The following is a 27,427-nucleotide window of genomic DNA, read 5'->3' on the forward strand; positions in this document are numbered from 1 at the left end:
ATAACTTTTTGAAAATTTGAGTTACGCAAATGTTTATAATATTTGTTAATTCAATTATCAAATTGAAACTTTAGAACCAATTTCTCTAAACAAAACGTAACTGACAGGTAGCAACGCCATGACTTTTGACGTTTGTTTGACAGCAATGGTTGTTTGAGGAGCCAATTCAATACTAATTTTATTGTTTTAATTTATTTATGTACCAATGAATTGAAATTCCTTTACGATTAACTAACAGAAATCAAGTAATCACAATGGAGTTAATTTACTCCATGCGCCGGAAACCATTGAAATGCGAGCCACCGCACTTCGAAACGTATGTAAACTTTCTACCACAAATACTCTCATTTTACACATTTTTCGTATTAAATGCTACTTTTAACTGTTTTAATATTGATTTAAATTTTCAAAACATTAGTTTCAAACTTTAGAAGTGTAATAATCTACGTGTTACCAGGTCATCAGACCCAGAAGTGGTTCGTCCGATTTGCAACATATCGGCGTGCAATATCATCGCGTTCTCGTCTCCCACGGAGCTTTCGGACTCCGACGGGTGCACCTGGGGCGGGCATGTGTACGTGTGCGACCTCGACACGCCGTGGGACAGTCATAAAGTCACTAGCACTGTTCATCCTGTGAGTATACTTTGATTAAGCTACATTTTTTTATTTACTAGGCTATAAGGTTTCCATGCTTTAGGCACTGGTCCCATCAAAAGCAAGTAAGCCATGAGCTATTGGACATTGATACCAACAAAAGATGTCACACCCATGGAAATGTAAGAGAGACTGAACAATTCTTTAGCCCGTCGCTTGTGCTATCATTGCGTCTCATTTATTCACACTGGAGCGGCTGTCTTTTGTTTGTTTCTCTCACTGATAGCTCATTGCTTACTTATGTTTGGTGGGACTAGTGCATTAATATGGGCATATCAAGATTTGCTTTAAAATATGATTATGTTATGTCTAAAAGTCTCATTTGAAACCTTTCCACTCCAGGTCTCAGCTCTTGAATGGGACAGTGAGGGCAAGCAGCTCCTGGTGGCCACAACCGAGGGTGAAGTCTCCGTGTTCGGCATGAAGGAGTTCCTGCTCAATGAGTGGAGCTGCCTTTATACTGCATCATTCCCAGGTATAATAGGCGAGACAACTAAAAAAACTAATTAGTCCATCAGTTAGATTATCAAAGAATTTTAGACACGTATTTTTTCTTTTTTTTCATTAACGAAAAAGCCGACCGGTACAGTGCATTGAAGTTTCGCGTGACATCATGCTTAGGTGCAATTTTTACTTAGAAGTGACGTCACAAGCCCCCACTCCGGAACTTTGATGCTTTATATATTTGTAATTTTTCATTAAAGAGAAAAATATGTGTTCAGTATTTTTGGACCGTCTAACTGACAGACTAAACAGAATGTTGTCGTCATCCCTATTAAATTTTAAGATTTGGATCACTGAGTCACTCAACCCAGTATGAACTCTGTCCGGCCTGACCTCTCAAACTTATAATAGGCTAGTTTCCTACTAGTCAGATCAGCTTGTTTTTAAGAACTGTCAAAATGATTTGCTAATATGGAATTACTATGAAATACTGAGGAGTGACGTCACTGTCAATTCATTTATTTTATATGTTCTCTTTGACTTATTAAATAGAAATTATGTTTAAACATAACCACTGTACATATATTTCTTCTAATTGTGTAGTGGTTTATTTCGTGCACTGCATAAAATATTTTAATTTAAGTATAGGAAACTAGCCTATTATAATAATCGCCTTATAGTAAGCAGATTCATCTGTGATTGAACTTGATTCGTCATTTTCACTTAAGCCGGATCCGCTGCAACATGTTTTTGTGCTTTTCTAACACTTAACATGTTTTTCTAACATAAAAGGGCGTGGCTAAAGCGTTTTTGTTAGCAAAACACTCAAAACATGTTTGCCGCGACAAATGGAAAAAACGTTAGGTGTTAGAAAGGCACAAAAACACGTTGCAGCGGACCCACCTTTAAGTATCCAAAGTCTAGCCACACAACCCTCTATTGTATGGTATTATGGTAACACTAAACCATTTTCATTTTTAGTTTACTCCTAAAGCACTATTTACTATTAATACGACATGAAATATCCAGTTCATTACATTACAGGTGAACATGTAATAAAAGCAGCATTCTTCCACAACGGCCGGAGAGTGTCTTGTGACAAGAAACCCGATGTGCCGGCTGCGGAGCGCCTACAGCTGTTGAGGCCCACGCCCACACTGAAAGGCTTTGGGTGAGTTGATGACAGGCATCTTCTGGTCGAGCCCACTCTATCGTAGGCCACGTTCAGGCCTGGCTAGTCTGTGGCCAAGAGTAGGCATATTTACAATTTTTTTTTAAATATGTTAAAGTTTACATGAAGCTTAGGCAAACTTTTGCAATTTAATTTGAGTTCATTGTAAGTGTAATTTTACAACAAAGTTGATTTGCCCAATTATGGCCACACTTTTTCTCCTTCTAGGATGATCATAACAATAGGCGAGACGACTAAAAAAAACTAATTAGTCCGTCAGTTAGATTATCAAAGAATATTAGACACGTATTTTTTTCTTTTTTCTCGTAAACGAAAAATGACGACGGTACAGTGCGTTGAAGTTTCGCGTGACGTCACGCCTAGGTACAATTTTTACTTAGAAGTGACGTCACAAGCCCCCACTCCGGAACTTTGATGCTCGATATCTTTGTATGTTTTCATTAATTAGAAAAAGCGAAATAGTTATTTGTTATACAAGGGGGCAAAGTTGTATTTTAACGCCGAGTGTGGAATTGAAAAACGAGCAAGTGAAAGGATTCTATTGTTGAACCACGAGCGAAGCGAGTGGTTCGAGAATAGAATCCTGAACTTGCGAGTTTTTTAACACACGAGAAGTAAAATACATTTGCACCCGAGTGTAACACGAAACTTTTCCCCTCGCTATAGCGAGGAAACTAGAACGCAAAAAATGCGTTTATCACTGCTTCCATCAGTTCCACAGGTGGTAAATCGTCTTTATTACTAGATTCACCTGCTTTTATCAATTTTAAAGCAGTTAATTGACTTTATTCAAGGTCAAATTACTTTACCCACTAGTGGATAAAATGCGTTTTTACCCGCTGGTATTGAAGGACAAAACACGTGTTTCCGAGCTAGTGAGGGGAAAAATATGTGTTCAGTATTTTTGGACGATCTAACTGACGGACTAAATAGAATGCCATTTTTTGTATGTAGTCGTCATCCCTATTTAATGGTGTCAAAAATAAAGTAAAGTATATAAATTTGTTTTCTTATTTTAGTGGCATAGCGTGTGAAGGTGCCTGCATCATCACAGCCACCGGTCTCATCGGAGCCCTGACGCCTTCAGGAGAGCCGGGCAAGGCGCTCAGCGGGGCAGAGTGTCTCCGGCCAGCGAGGGACAGGGTGCCTACTGCCAGCGTGGCTCACAAGAGTGAGTTATTAGTGTGAGGAGAGCTGGGCAAGGCGCTCAGCGGGGCAGAGTGTCTCCGGCCAGCGAGGGACAGGGTGCCTACTGCCAGCGTGGCTCACAAGAGTGAGTTATTAGTGTGAGGAGAGCCGGGCAAGGCGCTCAGCGGGGCAGAGTGTCTCCGGCCAGCGAGGGACAGGGTGCCTACTGCCAGCGTGGCTCACAAGAGTGAGTTATTAGTGTGAGGAGAGCCGGGCAAGGCGCTCAGCGGGGCAGAGTGTCTCCGGCCAGCGAGGGACAGGGTGCCTACTGCCAGCGTGGCTCACAAGAGTGAGTTATTAGTGTGAGGAGAGCCGGGCAAGACGCTCAGCGGGGCAGAGTGTCTCCGGCCAGCGAGGGACAGGGTGCCTACTGCCAGCGTGGCTCACAAGAGTAAGTTATTAGTGTTACAACTGTGAGGAGAGCCGCGCAAGGCGCTCAGCGGGGCAGAGTGTCTCCGGCCAGCGAGGGACAGGGTGCCTACTGCCAGCGTGGCTCACAAGAGTAAGTTATTAGTGTTACAACTGTGAGGAGAGCCGCGCAAGGCGCTCAGCGGGGCAGAGTGTCTCCGGCCAGCGAGGGACAGGGTGCTTACTGCCAGCGTGGCTCACAAGACTGAGTTATTAGTGTGAGGAGAGCCGGGCAAGGCGCTCAGCGGGGCAGAGTGTCTCCGGCCAGCGAGGGACAGGGTGCCTACTGCCAGCGTGGCTCACAAGAGTAAGTTATTAGTGTTACAACTGTGAGGAGAGCCGCGCAAGGCGCTCAGCGGGGCGGAGTGTCTCCGGCCAGCGAGGGACAGGGTGCCTACTGCCAGCGTGGCTCACAAGAGTGAGTTATTAGTGTTACGACTGTGAGGAGAGCCGCGCAAGGCGCTCAGCGGGGCAGAGTGTCTCCGGCCAGCGAGGGACAGGGTGCCTACTGCCAGCGTGGCTCACAAGAGTGAGTTATTAGTGTGAGGAGAGCCGGGCAAGGCGCTCAGCGGGCAGAGTGTCTCCGGCCAGCGAGGGACAGGATGCCTACTGCCAGCGTGGCTCACAAGAGTGAGTTATTAGTGTGAGGAGAGCCGGGCAAGGCGCTCAGCGGGGCGGAGTGTCTCCGGCCAGCGAGGGACAGGGTGCCTACTGCCAGCGTGGCTCACAAGAGTGAGTTATTAGTGTGAGGAGAGCCGGGCAAGGCGCTCAGCGGGGCAGAGTGTCTCCGGCCAGCGAGGGACAGGGTGCCTACTGCCAGTGTGGCTCACAAGAGTGAGTTATTAGTGTGAGGAGAGCCGGGCAAGGCGCTCAGCGGGGCAGAGTGTCTCCGGCCAGCGAGGGACAGGGTGCCTACTGCCAGCGTGGCTCACAAGAGTGAGTTATTAGTGTGAGGAGAGCCGGGCAAGGCGCTCAGCGGGGCAGAGTGTCTCCGGCCAGCGAGGGACAGGGTGCCTACTGCCAGCGTGGCTCACAAGAGTGAGTTATTAGTGTGAGGAGAGCCGGGCAAGACGCTCAGCGGGGCAGAGTGTCTCCGGCCAGCGAGGGACAGGGTGCCTACTGCCAGCGTGGCTCACAAGAGTGAGTTATTAGTGGGAGGAGAGCCGGGCAAGGCGCTCAGCGGGCCACAGAGAACCTCCTATAGAGTGGCAGTCTTGTATATTTGGTTCGCGATACGAGTCACCAGTGTTTGGGGTGCGAGGAGCGGGCGGGGAATGTGTTAAGCGCGCTGTGATTGGCCGTTTCAAGGACGGCGGGCAGTCGCGCCAGATGAAAAGGGACAGAAGTATGACTGTCCCTCGACTGACGCGTAAGTGGCCAATGTAAGTTGACCTATGCCGGCTCTGAATAAATTATAAATATGACTTATTTGTGGAATGTAATGCCGTCTGTTTTTAAATTTGAGCTTCTTGTTACCTTTCCACACCATTTCACACTACAGGTGGACATCTTTAAGGCATCAAAATACCCTTTTCCAATTTTTTTGTGCGAAAAACACGCGCTGTTTTCGGGTCTGTTACTTGGTCGATACTGATCGGGCACGGCGAGCGCCCGCGCTTATATCAGTGCAAATACTAGGAAGGCTGGCGACCGCGAGTCGTCTTGTAATAGATGTCTATAGGGGTTGGTCTGTGTCAGCGGGCAGAGTGTCTCCGGCCAGCGAGGGACAGGGTGCCTACTGCCAGCGTGGCTCACAAGAGTGAGTTATTAGTGTGAGGAGAGCCGCGCAAGGCGCTCAGCGGGGCGGAGTGTCTCCGGCCAGCGAGGGACAGGGTGCCTACTGCCAGCGTGGCTCACAAGAGTGAGTTATTAGTGTGAGGAGAGCCGGGCAAGGCGCTCAGCGGGGCAGAGTGTCTCCGGCCAGCGAGGGACAGGGTGCCTACTGCCAGTGTGGCTCACAAGAGTGAGTTATTAGTGTGAGGAGAGCCGGGCAAGGCGCTCAGCGGGGCAGAGTGTCTCCGGCCAGCGAGGGACAGGGTGCCTACTGCCAGCGTGGCTCACAAGAGTGAGTTATTAGTGTGAGGAGAGCCGGGCAAGGCGCTCAGCGGGGCAGAGTGTCTCCGGCCAGCGAGGGACAGGGTGCCTACTGCCAGCGTGGCTCACAAGAGTGAGTTATTAGTGTGAGGAGAGCCGGGCAAGACGCTCAGCGGGGCAGAGTGTCTCCGGCCAGCGAGGGACAGGGTGCCTACTGCCAGCGTGGCTCACAAGAGTGAGTTATTAGTGGGAGGAGAGCCGGGCAAGGCGCTCAGCGGGCCACAGAGAACCTCCTATAGAGTGGCAGTCTTGTATATTTGGTTCGCGATACGAGTCACCAGTGTTTGGGGTGCGAGGAGCGGGCGGGGAATGTGTTAAGCGCGCTGTGATTGGCCGTTTCAAGGACGGCGGGCAGTCGCGCCAGATGAAAAGGGACAGAAGTATGACTGTCCCTCGACTGACGCGTAAGTGGCCAATGTAAGTTGACCTATGCCGGCTCTGAATAAATTATAAATATGACTTATTTGTGGAATGTAATGCCGTCTGTTTTTAAATTTGAGCTTCTTGTTACCTTTCCACACCATTTCACACTACAGGTGGACATCTTTAAGGCATCAAAATACCCTTTTCCAATTTTTTTGTGCGAAAAACACGCGCTGTTTTCGGGTCTGTTACTTGGTCGATACTGATCGGGCACGGCGAGCGCCCGCGCTTATATCAGTGCAAATACTAGGAAGGCTGGCGACCGCGAGTCGTCTTGTAATAGATGTCTATAGGGGTTGGTCTGTGTCAGCGGGCAGAGTGTCTCCGGCCAGCGAGGGACAGGGTGCCTACTGCCAGCGTGGCTCACAAGAGTGAGTTATTAGTGTGAGGAGAGCCGCGCAAGGCGCTCAGCGGGGCGGAGTGTCTCCGGCCAGCGAGGGACAGGGTGCCTACTGCCAGCGTGGCTCACAAGAGTGAGTTATTAGTGTTACAACTGTGAGGAGAGCCGCGCAAGGCGCTCAGCGGGGCAGAGTGTCTCCGGCCAGCGAGGGACAGGGTGCCTACTGCCAGCGTGGCTCACAAGAGTGAGTTATTAGTGTGAGGAGAGCCGCGCAAGGCGCTCAGCGGGGCGGAGTGTCTCCGGCCAGCGAGGGACAGGGTGCCTACTGCCAGCGTGGCTCACAAGAGTGAGTTATTAGTGTTACAACTGTGAGGAGAGCCGCGCAAGGCGCTCAGCGGGGCAGAGTGTCTCCGGCCAGCGAGGGACAGGGTGCCTACTGCCAGCGTGGCTCACAAGAGTAAGTTATTAGTGTTACAACTGTGAGGAGAGCCGCGCAAGGCGCTCAGCGGGGCGGAGTGTCTCCGGCCAGCGAGGGACAGGGTGCCTACTGCCAGCGTGGCTCACAAGAGTGAGTTATTAGTGTTACAACTGTGAGGAGAGCCGCGCAAGGCGCTCAGCGGGGCAGAGTGTCTCCGGCCAGCGAGGGACAGGGTGCCTACTGCCAGCGTGGCTCACAAGAGTAAGTTATTAGTGTTACAACTGTGAGGAGAGCCGCGCAAGGCGCTCAGCGGGGCAGAGTGTCTCCGGCCAGCGAGGGACAGGGTGCCTACTGCCAGCGTGGCTCACAAGAGTGAGTTATTAGTGTTACAACTGTGAGGAGAGCCGCGCAAGGCGCTCAGCGGGGCAGAGTGTCTCCGGCCAGCGAGGGACAGGGTGCCTACTGCCAGCGTGGCTCACAAGAGTAAGTTATTAGTGTTACAACTGTGAGGAGAGCCGCGCAAGGCGCTCAGCGGGGCGGAGTGTCTCCGGCCAGCGAGGGACAGGGTGCCTACTGCCAGCGTGGCTCACAAGAGTGAGTTATTAGTGTGAGGAGAGCCGGGCAAGGCGCTCAGCGGGGCGGAGTGTCTCCGGCCAGCGAGGGACAGGGTGCCTACTGCCAGCGTGGCTCACAAGAGTGAGTTATTAGTGTGAGGAGAGCCGGGCAAGGCGCTCAACGGGGCAGAGTGTCTTCGGCCCATGAATCATACAAGTCATTTTCGTTTATTTCCAGATGGCACCCTGATAGTAGCAGCAGGTGGTGTGAACTGTGTGCGCTGCGCCGTCTGCTCCGTCACGTTGTCGCGCGCGCCGCACCAGGCGCCGGCGCTTCTAGTGCAGCCTCTGCCGGCTGTATATCTGGACTACACTCCTGGTAACTTGTTTCAAATTAAAACATAGAACTCTTTGGCCTTTTTTCCACCACACCACAAAATGAAAATTTTGAACAAAAAGCCTCGACATAGTGGACCGATTTTCATGAAACATGATTACATGGCTAAGAACACTCCCGACTAATTCAGCTTTCAAAGAAAAAAAGCTCCCGAACGAATTAATCGATTGAGTTCATTCGTTCGGGAGCTACGATGCCACAAACAGACAGACAGACACGTGGAACTTATAACACCCCGTCGTTTTTTCGTCAGGAATTAAAAATGCAAAAAGAAAAAGGAAGAAGAAATAACTAGTCCTTTATTTTAAACTAGTTTTTGCCCGCGTTAGAAAGAGACAAAAAGTAGCCTATGTCACTCTCCATCCATTCAACTATCTCCACTTGAAAAATCACGACAATTCGTCGCACCGTTTTGCCGTGAAAGACTGATAAACAAACAGACACACACTTTCCCGTTTATAATATTAGTATGGATTATTTGTATTTTGCAGTGTCTTTGACTTGGAGTCTCCGGGAGGACACGGATTCTCTGCTCGTCGGCGGGTCCGCTCTGTCAGTCTGGAATCTGACGCAGCGAGCACACCCCGTGCATAAACTACTGTCTAAGGGTACTCTTTTGACACTTTATTTACATAGGGTGAATCAACTTTTTCTTGCCTGTTATTTATTACCATTGGTTACGGTCCCCTGAGTCACGCTAGTTTTATGCAAAATTATGCTACTGAAATTGTGCAAGCATGCGTGTAGTCCATGTTTGTAGGTGGCAAATTAAGGAAAGGGCTTGTTAACACCAGAAAAATGCATGTTTAAGCACACCTCACACTGGCGATCAAATATATGAAAGAGGCGCGTTCCTAGCACACAGTCTAAGCTCGTGTAGGTGAACGCGTACTATGCTTGTATGAGAGATATGACAGGTCAATAGTTCGTGTTATTGACAGGTGGTAACTGTGAGGTAACCGAGAGGGGGTGGGCGGCGCTTTCAGCGGGGAGCGGGAGTGGCCATACTATACGATAGTACTCTTTATTATACTGTGGTTTAAGTAGCATAATTTTGCATAAAACCAGCGTGACTCAGGGGACCGTAACCATGGCAATAACAGGCATAAAAAAGTTGATTTACACATTATTATTCATCTCAATGTACGTACTATTTACAACACTATGTAACCTTGTACAACAATGATAGAGATGAAATAATTAAAATAATGTAACTGATAAGTTTTTATTTTAGGTCCGTTACAAGGAAGCACAACTCCTGGAGGTGGACAAAAACCGGGGTCTGACTGTTTCAACACAGTGGTGAGTTGCCCATAACAGTGGAAACTTTATAAGCGGAATCGCAAGGGACCAGCTGTTTAGTTTCGCTTATTCAGGTTTTCCATTTATCCAACTTTCCACTTTGGTTCAAATAAAACGTTTTCTCACCTACAGAGGCTCCCGCTAACAGAGGTTGTGGGTGCTAGTAATATTGCTTATATAGAGGTCACGTTTGCACCTTTTATCGAAATATGCATGTACACACACACACATGTATGTAGATATGAATTAACAAAAAATACGTATGTAATCCTGACTTCAAAAAGCAGTAGTACTCGTAAATAATCCACAGTAGGTACTCGTATACAAAAATTATATTTTTCCTTTGTTATGAAGTAACTTAATTATATTTATAAACAAATCACTCCAAATATTTATTTATGCAAGAGAAACCGGTATAATGGTTAAATACAGATGTACAGATTGAAAAAATCCGATTTTTTTATTTATCCCGAAGAGATAAACACTTGATTGTGTGCTTAGGCATTGCTTATCTAACAGCACGGCACCGCACCGCAGCTAAAACCAAACTGAACGAGGTGTAATCTCATACAAAATTAAAACACAAACCATAATGTTAACGAAAACTACCCTCCTTGTGATGCTTTATTAAAAATATAAATTTTGTAACGCCAAGTTTTTCCACTCATAGAGGTTTCAGAGACGGCTGCTTCCAGTTGCAGAGGTAAAAATAAGAAATTTACGAAAAAATGGATTCCGCTCACAGAGATCCCAAAATTCCACTTGTAGAGGTATAAATTCGCTGCTAAGGGACTGGTACCGAGAACTGGGGTCCACTTAAAGAGGTTTTCCACTTACCCAGGTTCCACTTATCCAGTTTCCACTGTATTAGTGTGGATTTTACAAAGGTATCAATTTTTTGCAGGTATTATTTTAACTGTTTTTAATTATTTCTCATGGACGTATTTCCACGCAGGTGTGGCAACAAATCTCAGTGCTGCCCGTGGAGGGCTGCGCGCACGTCTGCTCCCGCCGCCTGCACGCGGCCGCGCCCTATCATATACTAGCGGCGACGGGACCCAACAGACTATACTTGCATCGCGACACACATAGGGTAAGTAACATGTTATATTACACACACACACAAACATGGACTACATGCATGTTTGCATAATTTCAGTTGCATAATTTTGCATAAAACCAGCGTGACTCAGGGGACCGTAACCATGGCAATAACAGGCAAGAAAAAGTTGATTCACCCATAAACTAGCGTTTGCCCGCGGCTCTGTCGAAAATTACTGAACGCTCCATACAAACTTCCACCCCCTATTTTTGGGTTGTCGGGGGTTAGAGAGAGACAAAAAGTAGTGTTTATGTCATTCTCCATGTAGGCGCCAAGGTTGAATCCAATTTCAATTTCGCGCATTTTTTAGTGCTAAGATTTTGATGTGTAGATAAACCTTGTTTTATGTTTTCCTTTATTCACCCCAGCTCTCCCTTCATAATGTTTTTAATTTAACTATTCATAATCATAAAGTTGCATATTTATGAAAGGCAGTTGCACAATGTTATAGCTAATTGCATAAAAAGTTGCATTTTCTCACTTGTATCAAAAATAAGTATTTTTTTTTTTCCAGATAAGCACCACAGCGGTGACAGTCTCAGGGTTGCCGGGACTCGAGGCGGGCGCTACGCCCCCGAAGAAACCCAAATATGGAAGCGCTTTAGCGGTAAGCACTAAAATTATTTAATTAGGTACAGTCGACTACAAAGAGATGTATCCATTTTTTCACCTTATTGCATACTACTAACCATTGCATAACCGTAAAGTAAAAAATTCTTCCCCTTCCCCCCCCCCTAACTTTGAAACCATAACTTTAAAAAATATGAAAAAATCACAAAAATAGAACTTTATAAAGACTTTCTAGGAAAATCATTTTGAACTTGATAGGTTGAACAGTTTTTGAAATACGGGAAGCTACGGAACCCTACACTCAGCGTGGCCCGACACGCTCTTGGCCGTTTTTTTTACGATTTTGGCATTGTTTGTATATAACATACATACATACAATCACGCCTGTATCCCACAAAGGGGTAGGCAGAACACATGAAACTACTAAAGGTTCAGTGCCACTCTTGCTAAATAAGGGGTTGAAAGAAAACGAAACTGTGACATTGCAGTGACAGGTTGCCAGCCTCTCGCCTACGCCACAATTTAACCCATATCCCACAGTCGCCTTCTACGACACCCACGGGAAGAAAGGGGGTGGTGAAATTCTTAACCCGTCACCACACAGGCAACAACCCCGTACATTATTGCAGATGAATTTGATGTATCATGTAAGTGTAAAATGAGTTTTGAATAAATGATGTTTTACAGACAGGAGCGGCGTGCGCCATAGTGTCGTGTGTGGACATGTCGTGGCTGGGCGGTGTGTGTGTGTGCGTGGACACACATGCACAGCTTCACGTGTATCGACTACCCGCACCTGATATTTGTAAGTTATATTCTTATAGTTCAGGTCCCAAAACACTACCTTGCGGTACACCAACTTGACGTATAATATAGAGTCCGTTTCTACACAGGGAGGTAGTACCGGGATAGATCTACGCTAAATCTAGCCACTGAGGTCCCAATGCAGACATTCGGGTTTATGGCTCATTGGGGAAAAGGCACCGTGAAAGCGGTTTGGGGTTAATCCCTAACGAGGACGCCCTTGTGGCGAAAAGTTGAAAGGCTCACGCCTGAATTTGTAAGAGGTCCGTAGAGGCCCAGTGAAAAAAGGCTGCCTTGTGGTACACCAATATCATATCCGATATTATAAGCCGGAGTTTCAAATAAGTGAAACAGTTTGCTCACACATTAGCCGGAATTTAAGATGGTTTATAATAAAAAAATATGGTTCCAAAATACTACCCTGTGGAACACCGAGTATTTATTGTAATTAAGGTTGCTTGAATTTCATATTGTTCCATTTAGTTTTGTTATTCGTTCTTTTGTTAGAGGTATGTGAGGTTATAATTTCGATTTTACCTGAAAATCTCCAACTTTTTCAAAATGACGATGTACAACTGTGTCAAAGGCTTTACTAAGGTCAACTATTAATTTTTAGGTACCCAAAATGACTTTTTTCTAGTTGGGTTATCTGTTATCAAAATAACTACGTTTATTTATTGTTATAGCAACGCCATTGCTAGTGCAGCATACGACGTCGCTTCTAGAATACGCCATGGTGTCAGGTCTGGATTACCGGGACATCATCATGACGCTAAAACCTAACGCCATTGATGCTGTGTATGAGAGGTATGTTTTCATCATCATGATACGAGTACGATATGATAAAGTTTTTATTCTGTAACAAAAAATACTTATAATTTGACTTTGGAACAAATAGAAATAAAGAATCTTTAAACCTATATATCCTTTCGCCTGTAGCACTGGCAAGGCCAGAATCGGGTGTCTATAACCGTTCATTTTTTTTGTTTTACTTGAAGGATTACGGTTCGGTACAACCAAATTTTATGTTCTTAGAATGTCGCAATGTTAAAACAGATTAGTAGTAAAATGTCTAAAATTACAAAAATACCAATTTTCAGTACATCAAAATGTCCAAATGACATTGGCCTATTACATGTATCCAATATCCGAAATGTATTAGTTTCATAATAACCGAAATTCAAAACGACACTTTCTCAGAATACCTTTGTATGCATTATATTCTTTACACTAAATTCAAAACGAACTTTTCTCTAGGACGGTCTTTCTGGGTAGACGGTCTTCCCGACACTGACCTTATAACGAAGTTGTAAATAAAATGGATTTAATTTCACAGGTTCACGGAGAGTTTTCAACGTCAGCCGCAGGCATTCCAGCAGTTCTATTATCAGAACTGGCTCAAATTACGCATTGGACTTTGCAGGTAAGTACATTTCCACTGTATGCAATCATCTGTTATATTTAATTTACACGGGAGTTTGTAAATATCAAAAAAGGCTATTAAAGATTTCACTGTCAGGGACCGTAATCTAGCCTAGGATTTAATTTCTACGAGAGCGAACGCATATTTGCGTTGATAGCAATGATGTTTGGATTCATCTTTTCACGGAATTATTATCTTTAAAGAGTCTACATACAAGGTGAAATAAAAAGTATAGGTACATTCAGACTGACGTGATGCCGCTAATTTCTATGGAACAACCAATTTTTTTGCGATTCCAGCATTGGTCCCCTGCACAGAGAACCTCCTATAGAGTAGCAATCTTGTATATTTTGTTCGCGATACGAGTCACCAGTGTTTGGGGTGCGAGGAGCGGGCGGGGAATGTGTTAAGCGCGCTGTGATTGGCCGTTTCAAGGACGGCGGGCAGTCGCGCCAGATGAAAAGGGACAGAAGTATGACTGTCCCTCTACTGACGCGTAAGTGGCCAATGTAAGTTGACCTATGCCGGCTCTGAATAAATTATAAATATGACTTATTTGTGGAATGTAATGCCGTCTGTTTTTAAATTTGAGCTTCTTGTTACCTTTCCACACCATTTCACACTACAGGTGGACATCTTTAAGGCATCAAAATACCCTTTTCCAATTTTTTTGTGCGAAAAACACGCGCTGCTTTCGGGTCTGTTACTTGGTCGATACTGATCGGGCACGGCGAGCGCCCGCGCTTATATCAGTGCAAATACTAGGAAGGCTGGCGACCGCGAGTCGTCTTGTAATGGATGTCTATAGGGGTTGGTCTGTGGTCCCCTGATAAAAGTTGTTCATTATGGTAGGGCTTTTTATTTCACCCTGCATGTATGTACATATTTTTCTCTTCAGGGTAATACCAACAGCCCAAGGCGCGGTATCATCACTGACGCAGCTGATGACTCTCGCCGGCGCGTGGGCGGCGCTGGCGGCGGCTTTAAGAGGAGACGACAGGCGACACGACGACGTGCGACTAGACGCACTGTTAGAACACGAACACGACAAGGTACATTACTAGCAAGGACGATTATAAAGGACCAGCAGAGTCCATATTAAATACCGTACCTCGTTGGCAGCCGTAAATATATGTCACTAGATGTGACTAAGAGTGTCATTTGAATACAAATGTCGTTTTTTTTTTAAATACGCACGCGGTTGTTCAACGGCATTACAAGTGATACAGTGAAAAGTATATAGATGACGCTAGGTAGTAAGGCGGTGGAATTGAAAAAAGTCGTCTAGTTTTGAAGTTGATGTGACTGGAGAGTATACTGCTGACAAGTGGTATCGTTGTGGTCGGTAGACTTTACTGAGTACGAAATAATGACTTGTCACATTCTCAGACTGTGGGGGGGTTAACTATGACGTCACAAAGATCGCGGTCCCGGGTTTCAATTTTTTGCCAATTTGTCTAGAACCCCTTATCCAATTTTGAAAAATGAGGTGTCGATTGAAAGCGTATAACATGCTGATTAAGATTTATTATATGTGAAAAGTATAGTTTTGTTAGTTATTTTTTAATTAATAATAATGCAAAAAATACTTTTTTTTTAAACTCTTTTTTGATTTTTGTGACTCAAAAAGGCAATGAAAACGGCCACTTAGCTAAAAAATATGTTATATAAATCATTTAACTACATTATTAAGCTATCTGTTGCTTTTAGAATTTCTACGATCGGATAATAAATGAGCAAACTACAACCACATACCTGTAGGCGGGGAGTACCGCTTGACACGCGTTCCCATACATTCGGCGTCTACCAAATTATACCTCGCGCAAAATTCGTTTCAAGCAGATATACCTCTAATCTTATTCATCGTAACCTATCAATATTGATATCATTTGAAAGCAGAATTAAAGTACTTTAAAAAACAATGTCAATCATTTTTTTTAAATCAATAATCGCCAGTCTGTGGTGGTTACAAAGGAAAAAAGTGGGTATGCAATTTGACTGGTTTCCTAGGTTTGATACCCTAGACGAGTTTAAAAGGGGAGGTAAGGGTGACATATGGGTTTTTCTCTGGCCTAAAAGCTACACAGAGGGTCAGGGGAGAAAAACTAGGGTTTAAGTTTAGTTTTAAGTTATTTTTTCCTTTATTTGTTGATTTTATTGTGTTTAATTTTTTTGTAATTTTATCAAGGATACACGTTGGTTTCTTTTGCTAAAAGTTGCCTTTTTTATGAGAAATGTTATGAATTTTATGGCTTTTTCCGATAAAGACTAAAATTAACTTTCAAATAAGGCCACATAGTCATACTTTTACTTATATAATATTAAGGGTATGACTATGTATCAGTATGACTATGTGGCCTTGTTTGAAAGTTAATTTTAGTCTATCGGAAAATGCCATGAAATTCATAACATTTCTCATAAAAAACCGGCCAAGAGCGTGTCGGGCCACGCTCAGTGTAGGGTTCCGTAGTTTTCCGTATTTTTCTCAAAAACTACTGAACCTATCAAGTTCAAAACAATTTTCCTAGAAAGTCTTTATAAAGTTCTACATTTACGATTTTTTTCATATTTTTTTAACATATGGTTCAAAAGTTAGAGGGGGGGGGGGACGCACTTTTTTTCCTTTAGGAGCGATTATTTCCGAAAATATTAATACTATCAAAAAACGATCTTAGTAAACCCTTATTCATTTTCAAATCCCTATCCAACGATATATCACACGTTGGGGTTAGAAAGAAAAAAAATATCAGCCCCCACTTTACATGTAGGGGGGGTACCCTAATAAAACATTTTTTTCCATTTTTTATTTTTGCACTTTGTTGGCGTGATTGATACACATATTAGTACCAAATTTCAGCTTTCTAGTGCTAACGGTTACTGAGATTATCCGCGGACGGACGGACGGACGGACGGACGGACAGACAGACATGGCGAAACTATAAGGGTTCCTAGTTGACTACGGAACCCTAAAAAGGGAATTTTCAGCAAAAGAAACCAAAGTGTATCCTTGATAAAATTACCTACAAAAAAATTAAACACAATAAAATCAACAAATAAAAGAAAAAACAACTTAAAACTAAACTTAAACCCTAGTTTTTTTCTCCCCTGACCCTCTGTATAGCTTTTAGGCCAGAGAACAACCCATATGTCACCTTTACCTCCCCTTTTAAACTCGTCTAGGGTATCACCTAGGAAACCAGTCAAATTGCATACCCACTTTTTTCCTTTGTAACCACCGCAGACTGGCGATTATTGATTTTAAGAAAATGATTGACATTGTTTTTTAAAGTACTTTAATTGTACTTTCAAATGATACCAATATTGATAGGTTACGATGAATAAGATTAGAGGTATATCTGCTTGAAACGAATTTTGCGCGAGGTGTAATTTGGTAGACGCCGAATGTATGGGAACGCGTGTCAAGCGGTACTCCCCGCCTACGGGTATGTGGTTGTAGTTTGCTTATTTATTATCCGATCGTAGAAATTTAAAAAGCAACAGATAGCTTAATAATGTAGTTAAATGATTTATATAACATATTTTTTAGCTAAGTGGCCGTTTTCATTGCCTTTTTGAGTCACAAAAATCAAAAAAGAGAGTAAAAAAAAAGTATTTTTTGCATTATTATTAATTAAAAAATAACTAACAAAACTATACTTTTCACATATAATAAATCTTAATCAGCATGTTATACGCTTTCAATCGACACCTCATTTTTCAAAATTGGATAAGGGGTTCTAGACAAATTGGCAAAAAATTGAAACCCGGGACCGCGATCTTTGTGACGTCATAGTTAACCCCCCCACAGTCTGAGAATGTGACAAGTTATTATTTCGTACTCAGTAAAGTCTACCGATCACAACGATACCACTTGTCAGCAGTATACTCTCCAGTCACATCAACTTTTTCCGAGACCCTCTCGCCGCTCTACTAAGGGGCCCGTGTCATGTTTCAGGCCCTGTTTACAACGCAAGCCATCGTTCTTATTTTGAATTATGACAATCATGCAAAAGAGTACCATACTGTCAAATTTTCTATCTCTTTCATTTTGAGCGTGACGTCAATGATTAGTAATATTACTTTCAATATATTTAAAATTTAGATTTTAATGAGGCCATTTCGAACGGTGTTTATGATAGATATCATGTTGACAATCAATCTCCTGACCGTCTCGCTCACACCAATCCTATCCTATATTTGAACGAGTGCGACCGAAACAGTTGAGTATTATTGAAGATTTTTTAATGTCTAAAATCTTATTGGTAGTTGTCGAAAACCCGCTTTTTCCATAAAGTGTTGGCGTGACGTCAAGTGGGTGATAGGCGTACGAGTAAGTACGCGTTGGATGGTCGACTACTATGCGCGGCGGTTTTTACGCGTACTTACGGTGACACACAATCGAAAAAGGTCGTCGAGCCATAAGTACGCATACTTGCTCGTATTGTACGTCTATCACCCACTTCAGACTGCGTTTCGATCGGCGTTTAGCGTCAATAATTATCAGCTTGGCTTCATGGCTTTACGAACCTTAGCTCGGACCATCGAATATGAAACTTATAAACTTGTTTATACACAAGGGTATAAAGAAGTTTATAACCAGGTGCTCCATGACACCATTGCACCAATCTGTCGCCAGCACCGCTACACTTCAACGGCCAAGTCACACAACATCCATACTAATATTATAAATGGGAAAGTGTGTGTGTCTGTTTGTTTGTTTGTCCATCTTTCACGGCAAAACGGAGCGACGTATTGACGTGATTTTTTAAGTGGAGATAGTTGAAGGGATGGAAAGTGACATAGGCTACTTTTTGTCTCTTTTTATATCCTCCCACTTCCTTAGAATGGAGGATGGAAGTTTGTGGAGAGATTTTCGAATTTAACGCGAGCGAAGCCGCGGGAAAAGGCTAGTTAACTATAATAATAAAGAAATCGCAGTAAGGAACTTTATGTAGATTTCATTACTTTATAGAGATAAACAAGCAGTTCCATCGAGACGGCTATTTTTTACAGAATGTTTTTGGTGGGATATACATAGGCATATATAACACTAACCAAGTATCTATTGTCTTAGTCCGTTTTCACATTATCCGATCCGATATCGGATGTCGGAAGGATTTAAATGGAAAAAATCCAAGATAGCGCCTGTAATGTATGGGGTATCAGTCCTACATCCGATATCGGATCGGATAATGTGAAAACGCATAGTCTCATTAATTATTACTTGTCCGAGTTTCACTAATTATTTCTTTTTATTCATTTATTATCTCAGTTTAGGTTTATACGAGTACCAAACGAGTAGTATAAGAATAGAAAATATATTACCAAAACAATACAATCTATCATTAATTTATTATAAAAACGTAATCCAAAGTGCCACACCTAGTCGGCCAGTGCATGGCCTACGCTGCCGATGGTTAGGGTGCTCGGAGTGACATACAAGAAACGCTGAACTATCCGCGTTCTGTCCAAGATGAAGCCTGACCGACGAAGCTAGCAAGTCTCTCTACATGTTAGCTGAAATACTGTCAAACCGTTCACTGTGATTACTCAGATTATTATAAGCAAAATGATCTTCGAATGAACTTTCTGGATAATTGAGATGCATGATGGGCGCAGTCGAAACCGTTGAAAATCGGAAAGATTATTTTCCTTAGCACATTTAATGTTTACAAATTGGATTCGCCTTCTGTCACCTAAACTGGTAAATTTATGTATGAGGTCATTGGTCATACAATTATTAATTTATACAGTTATTAATTCTGTATCTCTACTCGCATTGCTGCTGCGATTCTAAAATATTTAATATCCATATTATGAATATTCAATAAATCATACAATGACATTTGTGATGTGACATGGATGTCACATCTGTTGGCACAATGATTGCGTTTTGTTGAACGTATTTGAGCTCAACATATAGGTTTATTATCACTAAGTATATTATATTAATGAACAACGAAACGGATGTGACATTTTCCTAGTCCACCAACGTCATCTAGTCATTTTATTTGGCAATAATTAGACAACATGCGAACAAACTTAGCCAGCGAAGCGATCACAACTACGTCGAGGCCGACCAAAAAATATAATTTGTAAAAATTGTGTTTTGAGCCAATATTTTGATATTAAAATAAAGTTTTTTGATAGTTATTCATAGTATAATATAAAAACAAGTAAAAATATGGGTGAAAATATGTTTTTTTCCACTCCCGGGTTACGAAACAACGCCATCTAGTTTTAAAGCAAAAACTAAGCTTTTTTCAGGGGTACGCTTTTTTGTATGGGCTATATCAGTCTAGTATTAAATGGTCCTTGATTACTAGCAAACTAATGCCTACACAAGGACAGACCTCGGTCAATGACGAGTTGACGACACACTTTGGACACTGGCGACATATCTCGGACAATAGCGACACATCTCCGACACTAGTGACACACGACACTTTTATAAACTACTAGCTTTTTCGCGTTAAATTCGAATATTGCGGAACCCTCCATATAAACTTCCACGCCCCATTTTAGGGAAGTGGGGAGTTATAAAAAGACAAAGAGTAGCTAATGTCACTTTCCATCTCTTTAACTAAATATCTCCACTAAATCACATCTCCACTAACACACACAATATCACGTCAATTCGTCGCTCGGTTTTGCCGTGAAAGACGGACAAACAAATATTTTTATTCCACATTTTCAGGCATTAGTTACACTAGAAGCGAAAGCGGAACTGTCAAGCGACGCCGTCGCTCTCACGCCGCTCCGACGCATTCTGCAACAGTGCGTCGACATCGCGACCACGCATCTACAACACGCTGCGACAGGACACACACATCCGTAAGATTAATAAATGATTTACAAAGTTTTAATATTCTTAGAACAAATTAATTTATCCTTATAAAAAATAATTTAATTTGTATTTTTTACTAGACACACCACAATTAACACACAATTAATTAATTAATTATTATTATATTATTTGATACACTAGCAGCTGATGCATGTATATCACTGCACTTGTTTTTAAGTTACTGTTTATATTTTAGTTTTAAATGTTTATCAAGTCTGTTTTGAAACTGTTCACTGAGGGAGCACTTATCACTGTTTCTGGTAGTTTATTCCACTCGCGTACGACACGGTTTGATAGGAAGTGCTTCCTAGGATTGCTTGTGCTGGGAACGCGAGTAATTATCAAGCTGATTCTTACTCATAACTCATAATAAACAGGTCCTTAAGTTCAGGTAAGTCATAATAGTCACGTATGATCTTGAATGTTTCGATGTGGTCACCACGCTGTTTCCTTTCCTCCAGGCTTGTCAAACCAAGGCTGGCAAGCCTTTGATTGTAGGGCTTATTACGTAGTCCATAAACCATCTTGGTTGACCTGCGTTGCGCCTTTTCAATTGCGTGTTAATTATTGGTAATTGTGTCATATACTTGAAAATTTCGACCCTCGCCACCGTGTCCGAATGGCCGAGCGGTTTGAGGCATCCGTCGCGATAACGGAGGACTCCGGTTCGAATCCAACTTTGAACACTTGGAGGCCTTCGGTCACTTTTTCTTTGTATATGAAATCTATTTTAAGTTTTAATATGTTGAAGATTTTTATAATGTCATAACGGATTATGCGAAAGGTGAATCGTGCCAAATATAATTTTACAGTACAGATGGTGTTTTTATTACGCATTAGTGCGAGAAGCGGTTCATTATATGCCAGGTCGAAACTTCGGAGGCTCATCTGTACTGAAAAACGTCGTACGATACACGTGCGAAAAGGAAATTCGTAACTCGTGTCGATTTAAAACACTCCCAACGGACGTGTTTTAGTTTATCGCCACTCGTTTCGAACTTCCTTTTTTACGCACTCGTATCGTAATGTACTATTTCAGTAGGGGAGTGAGATTTAATTGGACTCATATTGACCGGGATATAGACCGTGATTACCTTTTTGATTTTTGTCGAGCTCCCGATATTTCGACGCAGTTGCATGCATCATGATCACGGAAAACTGACGAAGGCGGGTGGATGTTAAAGTTGTATAGACAGCGCGCGATCTACCCTCCTTCGCGCGCGTCGGTATCAAAAAGGTAATCACGGTCTATATCCCGGTCAATATATAAGTCTAATGAAAATAACCGTGAATCATTCAAAACTCTTATTGAGATATAATTGACCGTGAATGATTGAAATGAGTCGTTTGTCCACGTGACGGAGGTACGAGACGTGGACGGAGGGCACGGCGCTGGCGCTGCTGCGCAAGCTGGTGGTGGGGGCGCGCGCCGCGGGCCGCGCCGCCGCCGGCGAGCCGCTGTCGCGCGCGCTGGCCAGGCTGGCGCTCCACAACACCAAGGAGGTCCGAGGTGACTCACGTTGTTCTGCCGTAAACCACTCTCCGTCTTCATCAGGTTTACACGGTCAAACAAATGTTGACACTAAATTATGAGTTGCTAGCTTTCGCCCGCGGCTTTAGTCGCGTTAGAGAGAGACAAAAAGTAGCCTATGTCACATTCCATCCCTTCGACTATCTCCGCTTACAAAAATCCCGACAATTCGTCGCTCCGTTTTGCCGTGAAAGACGGAGAAACAAACAGACGTACAATACAATACACAATACAATACTCTTTATTGCACACCTTGATAAAATACAACAATACAAAACAAGGAAGAAACACGAACAAAGGTAAACAACAGGCGGTCTTATCGCTAAAGAGCGATTTCTTCCAGACAACCTTAAGGTAGCGGAAATTGATAAACACGTACACACATTCCCATTTATGATATTAGTGTGGATGACACGAAATTCTAATTTTCTACGGAATTAAACCTTCACCCCTACATTTTCACGTTATGGCTGGCATTTATGAAGGCCCGCGTTTTAAGAAAACGATCGGCCAAAAAAACCCTATTTTTAATTTTTTACCGCCTTTTTGGTGGCAATATTTAGTTGACCTTCTAACGTGGCACTTCTTACTCGTTTCGTACAAAAATCAAGACACATAATACACAAAAGGTGCTTCTACAGCATTGATGAGATATTTACTTGTACAGATTAAGCTGATTTATTTATTATTTTATTTAACTTTTTAAATCTTAATTATTGACATGTTCCGCTTTTATTTTAGAATTTAAAATTGCATGTATTAGTTTGTAACATTTTTCTAACACAATAATTTATTGTTAAAGAAATAAATGAATGAAAAAATCTAATAACATTTGTGTTATAATATCAAGTTTATATCGTCAAATAATTAATTTTACCATTTTACAGAGGAATGTGCAACCCTATGTCTGCAGCTGACGACCCCACGGATCTGGGAATCCCTGCCTCGCTGTACAGTCTCCGCCCCACATGGCAAACCGTGGCCACATTATGTATGTAACTATATGTATAGTGAGACTAAGCCAAGTTAGCAACTCGGTGCCAATGTGCAAATAAAGTAAGTTACTGTACTATAGTAGTGCATTTTACACATTGTGTTGTAATTAAACCCAAAAAAAAATTTTAATTGGTCTTTAAAAGATGCTTGATTTCGAACGCATTACTCTTTTTTTCTATGCCGAGTAAGGCTCCCCACAGACAGTCTTAAAAATTCATAATCTTAAAAAAAACTTGTATGCAATCTGACAGTTCAAACTGACACTGACAAGACACTGACAGATCTGAACTGTCAGATTGCATACAAGTTTTTTTTAAGATTATGAATTTTTAAGACTGTCTGTGGGGAGCCTAAAAAGTTAACCTGTCAGTCATGTCAAATCGCAGTCGAACATTTTAGTGATGTGATGTCCGCTGTTATGACTAAGTCGATCGATTTTGTCGATTTTTATTAGATTATTTTTAAGTGACATTTATTTTCATGGCAGTTTATTTTATGTATTGATGTAAATTAAAAATAAGAAACGGCGAGATGGTGAAAGCAGTGTTTTATTTATATGATAACGGATTTTTTAAAATGTTATATGTATATAAAAAACGTCGTTGGACCAGTGTTGAATTATGTTTAAAAAAAAAACTTTACATTTACATTTTTCACTACAGTTCGAGTATGGAATAGAGCCTGAAGGTTTGAGATACGCACCCGAGCCACCGAACTACGGCACAATGTGCGAAGTGATGCCGTCACTGGGGATGGATTGTATAAGGTGCGTGTAATATGTACTTTTCTTTATTTTAACTATTTTTAATTTGTATTTTGTAATCATTTCACAGGTGCTGACAGTCGTTTATTGATGTAATTTCATATTGAAACATAAGTGGATCTTGTACCTTAGCTTTTGTCAGTATGTAAAATTGTGAATGCAAGAAACTTTGATTTTACAAAACAACCCCAATTAACAAATAAGCGGGGTCGTTATGCTTTAATAACTAGCGTCCCTTTTTTAACCCCAGACGCAAAAACAACGGGGTGTTATAAGTTTAACGCGTCTGTCTATCCGTGTACGTGTCCGTCTGTGGTATAGTACAGTGGGCCAAGAAAGTGGTCTGCCAGTTTTGACAAAAGTTTCTGTGAGCTCTAACGATCGCTAAGGTTGACTTGACACATGGCGTGACGTAAGTATCATATATAGACAGAACAATTAGATAGATAGATAGATAGATAAAAACTTTATTCATTTCCACAACATACATGGTTTAAATTACAAAACAATTAAGTACATGCAACTTAAAATTAAGAAAAAACAATCTATTCTAAAAAATCTAAACTAATAATGATACGACCATGTGTCGTGGCAGAGAATTGGCGCTGGCTCAGCATGATGATGCGGCAAGCCCATGGCAAGCCACATCGCTGATATTCTGCCAGAACCTTTTATAAAAGTTTGTGCAACGCTTTATTATAAGTACGTTCATGTAAGTGTCGGTGTACATGTTGTGTTAGTGTGAGCAAGTCTATGTGTATGTATCTGTATGACAGTCGCAGCAAATATATAAATTTTTCAATAGTGTTATCTGTATTTTAAAAACATAGTGGCAGAAGTAAGCAATGCAACCAAAACGAAGATATATATATATATATATACATTTAAAAAGAAAGAGGAGTTTTTCTTTTTGCTCCTTTAAAAGGTGTAATCGATACTTATGCTTGAAATTTAGTTTGGTTCTTAAACGACGAATGGGTGGAGGAATATTGTTCCAGCATTTACTTGCACGGTACCGAAAACTCCCCCTAAAATCAGCAGAACTGTGTCTGGGTACCCGTAGTACGGCCGCTCTTGACGATCGAGGTTGATGGTGGGTATTAGAGTGCCATACAAGTTTTTTTAATTGTCACTGACATAATATTATTGCAATGGGAAATCGACCTTGTCGTCTCGTGACGTTCAAACGAACCTCAACCGTAGGGTGGTGAACCACATTTTTGATCGACTGTACATAGCTCGATCGAACGGATGAACCGATTTAGATTTAGTTTTTATTGTTTGGAAGTCGAATCAGTCGGGAGTCTGTTATTTTAGCCACGTTTGATGAAAATCGGGCCACCGTGTCGGGGGTGTTGTGAAGATGTGAATGTTCGCAGGTACATGTACCTGGGCCCGGGCGCGGGGTCGTGGCGCGCATGCGCGCGGTGCGGCGCGCGCGCGCTGGCGGCGGCGCGGGCGGCGCGGGCGGCGCTGGCGCGGGCGTACGACGCGCGCTTCCTGCCCGCCTGCAGGTGACCGACGCTCATCTAATTCTATCTTAATGACCAGAAACGACTGCAAACTTTGCTATTAGAAAAATTACTAAGTCACAATAAATTGGTTAGTAGAAAGATACGTTTAAAAAGTACAACTCTCGTACGGTAGATACAAATACAACAAATTTATTTTGAAAAACATAATTCTACACTGGCTATTCTTAAAGACAGAATTTTATAAGGGCAGATTTATACAAATGCTTGAGCTAAAATAGTTCTTGTGTTTCAAACAAAAACGAGAACTAAATTGGTAATTTCTTTTTAATTATTCACTAATTATTTTAATTATAGCTAATTATTTTAATTATGAATAAACAAAAAACTTATTGCAGCGGGTTCTTAGGTACCTAATTAATTATTTTACAACCGTAAGCAAATTTTCTGTATCATCGTACGTCATACAATAGATATCGCTCGCTAGAGTCCCAATTACTCATAATATGGTGAAAATAGTCGCTCAATATAGATACTTGAGTATTACAAATCTTCGGTCTTGACGGCTGAATCGGTAAAGTTGGAATTAATAATCGAAAGATCGATTCCAGAGGTCGCCTGTAAGACTTACAGTCAGCAAGGTCAAGCTTACACTTAGTGTCAGCTTGACCTTGCTGGCCGCTTCAAGACGTTTGGTAGAACAAATGGATGCTGATACGCAATAATGTGTCATCCCACATGGATTTTGCAATTTATTTATTTATTTTTTTTATTTATCGTATGGCATATATACACTCAACGTCACTGGATTACAATTGTAGAATGGAGACTTAAATTAAATTAAATTTTTGCCGTTGCCAGGTACGCTACTGCTTCGTCCGACAAGGTTTTAAAGTCGTCTATGTGACCTGTGTATTTAGTTAGATTTTGCAATAAGATGTCAACTCAAAAATTTTACCATTAAACTTGACATTTTATTGCAAAATTCATGTGGGACAAGATAACCCATTATTGCGTATCAGCATCCAAATCAACTCTTGACTAATTTTATGTTTCTTTGTTTCAGGTGCGGCGGTAAATGGACTCTGGTCTCAAATTACTAAACGACATGCTGAATATTCATTATTTAAGTTTATTTTAAGTTCATGAATTTATTACACTTATATTGACCGGGATATAGACCGTGATTACCTTTTTGACTTTTGTCGAGCTCCCGATATTTCGACGCAGTTGCATGCATCATGATCACGGAAAAACTGACAAAGGCGGGTGGATGTTAAAGTTGTATAGACAGCGCGCGATCTACCCTCCTTCGCGCGCGTCGGCTGCGTTCACTTTCAGCGTTACCACTGGTCGCGTTCACACTCGATGGTCTGTCCAAACACACTACACTCACAGTGTCACTACGTTTGTTCAATTCTGACTTCGAATGAATGATGAATTTAGTTTTATAGGTAATTGTAATTAAAATAATGAATTTACCAAAATAAAATCAATTTTAGATATTTTAATCAAATGTGATATTTGTTTTATTTGTTATTCGGTTTTAGGTTTCCCATTGTGTTTTTCCAACCGCTGGTAAATACTATGCAAATACTTTCTAAAGTATCTAGGTACTTCACAGCCTGGCAAAATAGAGTCGAAACGGAACTACATTTTTTATTAGTACAAAAGCAAATTTTTACTCAATTTTTCCAGGCTGCATATTTGCAACCCTCTGGCAAGATTTAAATATTCGTTAAAAGCTACCGCTACCGTCTACTTTTTCATAAAAATTAAACTTTTTTTTTGACAAGATACGTATATTTATTGGACATAAAACTTAAATAACAAATAAATAATATCTAACTCTAAAAAAAGAATAATAAAACAACTTAAAATTAAATTAAAAACTAAACTAAACTAAAATACGTCTAAATAGGGCCCCCGCGGCATGGTGCCAAAGATGCTGGCAGCATTCCCTCGCTGAATAGCAATGCTAATGCGTTGCGAGAGAAAGCTGCCAGCTCTCTGGTTACCGGTAGTTTGCTTTGCGCTCAGCTCTTTAAAAACCTCACAGGCGCTTAGACCCCATGGCCCTAGGGTCTCGACGCCAACTGCCCTAAAATGGTATTGGTGTCCGAGACCCCGATATATTGTCATCTTTTTTATTGTCATCAAAATTAAACTAATACCAAATATCGAAATTTCAAGATTAATTTTATAAATCTTTGCAAATGAATTACAAAAGAAGATAACGGTAGATTCTGAGTGCGCATAGGCAACATGTCAATCTCACTCACATTAATACGCTACAATGATAGACAAAGACAAAAAATTTCGCTATCGTGGCGGAAGCGATTTTGTTTTGTCTATTTATAAAATTGTCAACTTGGCTATCTATATCGGCAAGCCACGAGTCATTGTCGTCAACCAAAACAGTAATGTATTGCAAACAGATTACGGGTTGTACTCACGCTATTGCTGCGACATGTTCCGGCCCAATAATAATGTCGCAGCAATA

The 27,427-nt window shown here is 42.0% G+C and overlaps 1 protein-coding gene across 1 annotated transcript; it reads left to right on the forward strand.

Moving 5' to 3' along the window:
- The first annotated feature begins 136 nt into the window (after positions 1 to 136).
- On the forward strand, positions 137 to 26,416 carry LOC125238884 (mediator of RNA polymerase II transcription subunit 16). Its single transcript, XM_048146360.1, has 21 exons — positions 137 to 316; positions 458 to 635; positions 999 to 1,131; positions 2,145 to 2,271; positions 3,312 to 3,463; positions 7,956 to 8,096; positions 8,606 to 8,722; positions 9,349 to 9,416; positions 10,372 to 10,509; positions 11,033 to 11,125; positions 11,776 to 11,893; positions 12,579 to 12,699; positions 13,229 to 13,315; positions 14,214 to 14,367; positions 20,013 to 20,149; positions 21,527 to 21,672; positions 22,581 to 22,684; positions 23,352 to 23,455; positions 24,832 to 24,966; positions 25,991 to 26,069; positions 26,361 to 26,416. Exons 1-20 carry the CDS (start codon positions 255 to 257, stop codon positions 26,025 to 26,027), a joined length of 2,352 nt encoding a protein of 783 aa, XP_048002317.1. The 5' UTR covers positions 137 to 254; the 3' UTR covers positions 26,028 to 26,069; positions 26,361 to 26,416.
- The last annotated feature ends 1,011 nt before the right edge of the window (positions 26,417 to 27,427 follow it).

Source organism: Leguminivora glycinivorella, chromosome 24 (genome assembly GCF_023078275.1).
Source record: "Leguminivora glycinivorella isolate SPB_JAAS2020 chromosome 24, LegGlyc_1.1, whole genome shotgun sequence".
NCBI lineage: Eukaryota > Metazoa > Arthropoda > Insecta > Lepidoptera > Tortricidae > Leguminivora > Leguminivora glycinivorella.

Excerpts from the sequence above, each read along its gene's own strand:
- LOC125238884 (XM_048146360.1), top strand. The coding sequence starts at position 255 with ATGGAGTTAATTTACTCCATGCGCCGGAAACCATTGAAATGCGAGCCA. Across the intron at positions 3,464-7,955 it reads TGCCAGCGTGGCTCACAAGA|ATGGCACCCTGATAGTAGCA; the intron begins GTGAGTTATTAG and ends GTTTATTTCCAG. Across the intron at positions 23,456-24,831 it reads CTGGGGATGGATTGTATAAG|GTACATGTACCTGGGCCCGG; the intron begins GTGCGTGTAATA and ends GAATGTTCGCAG.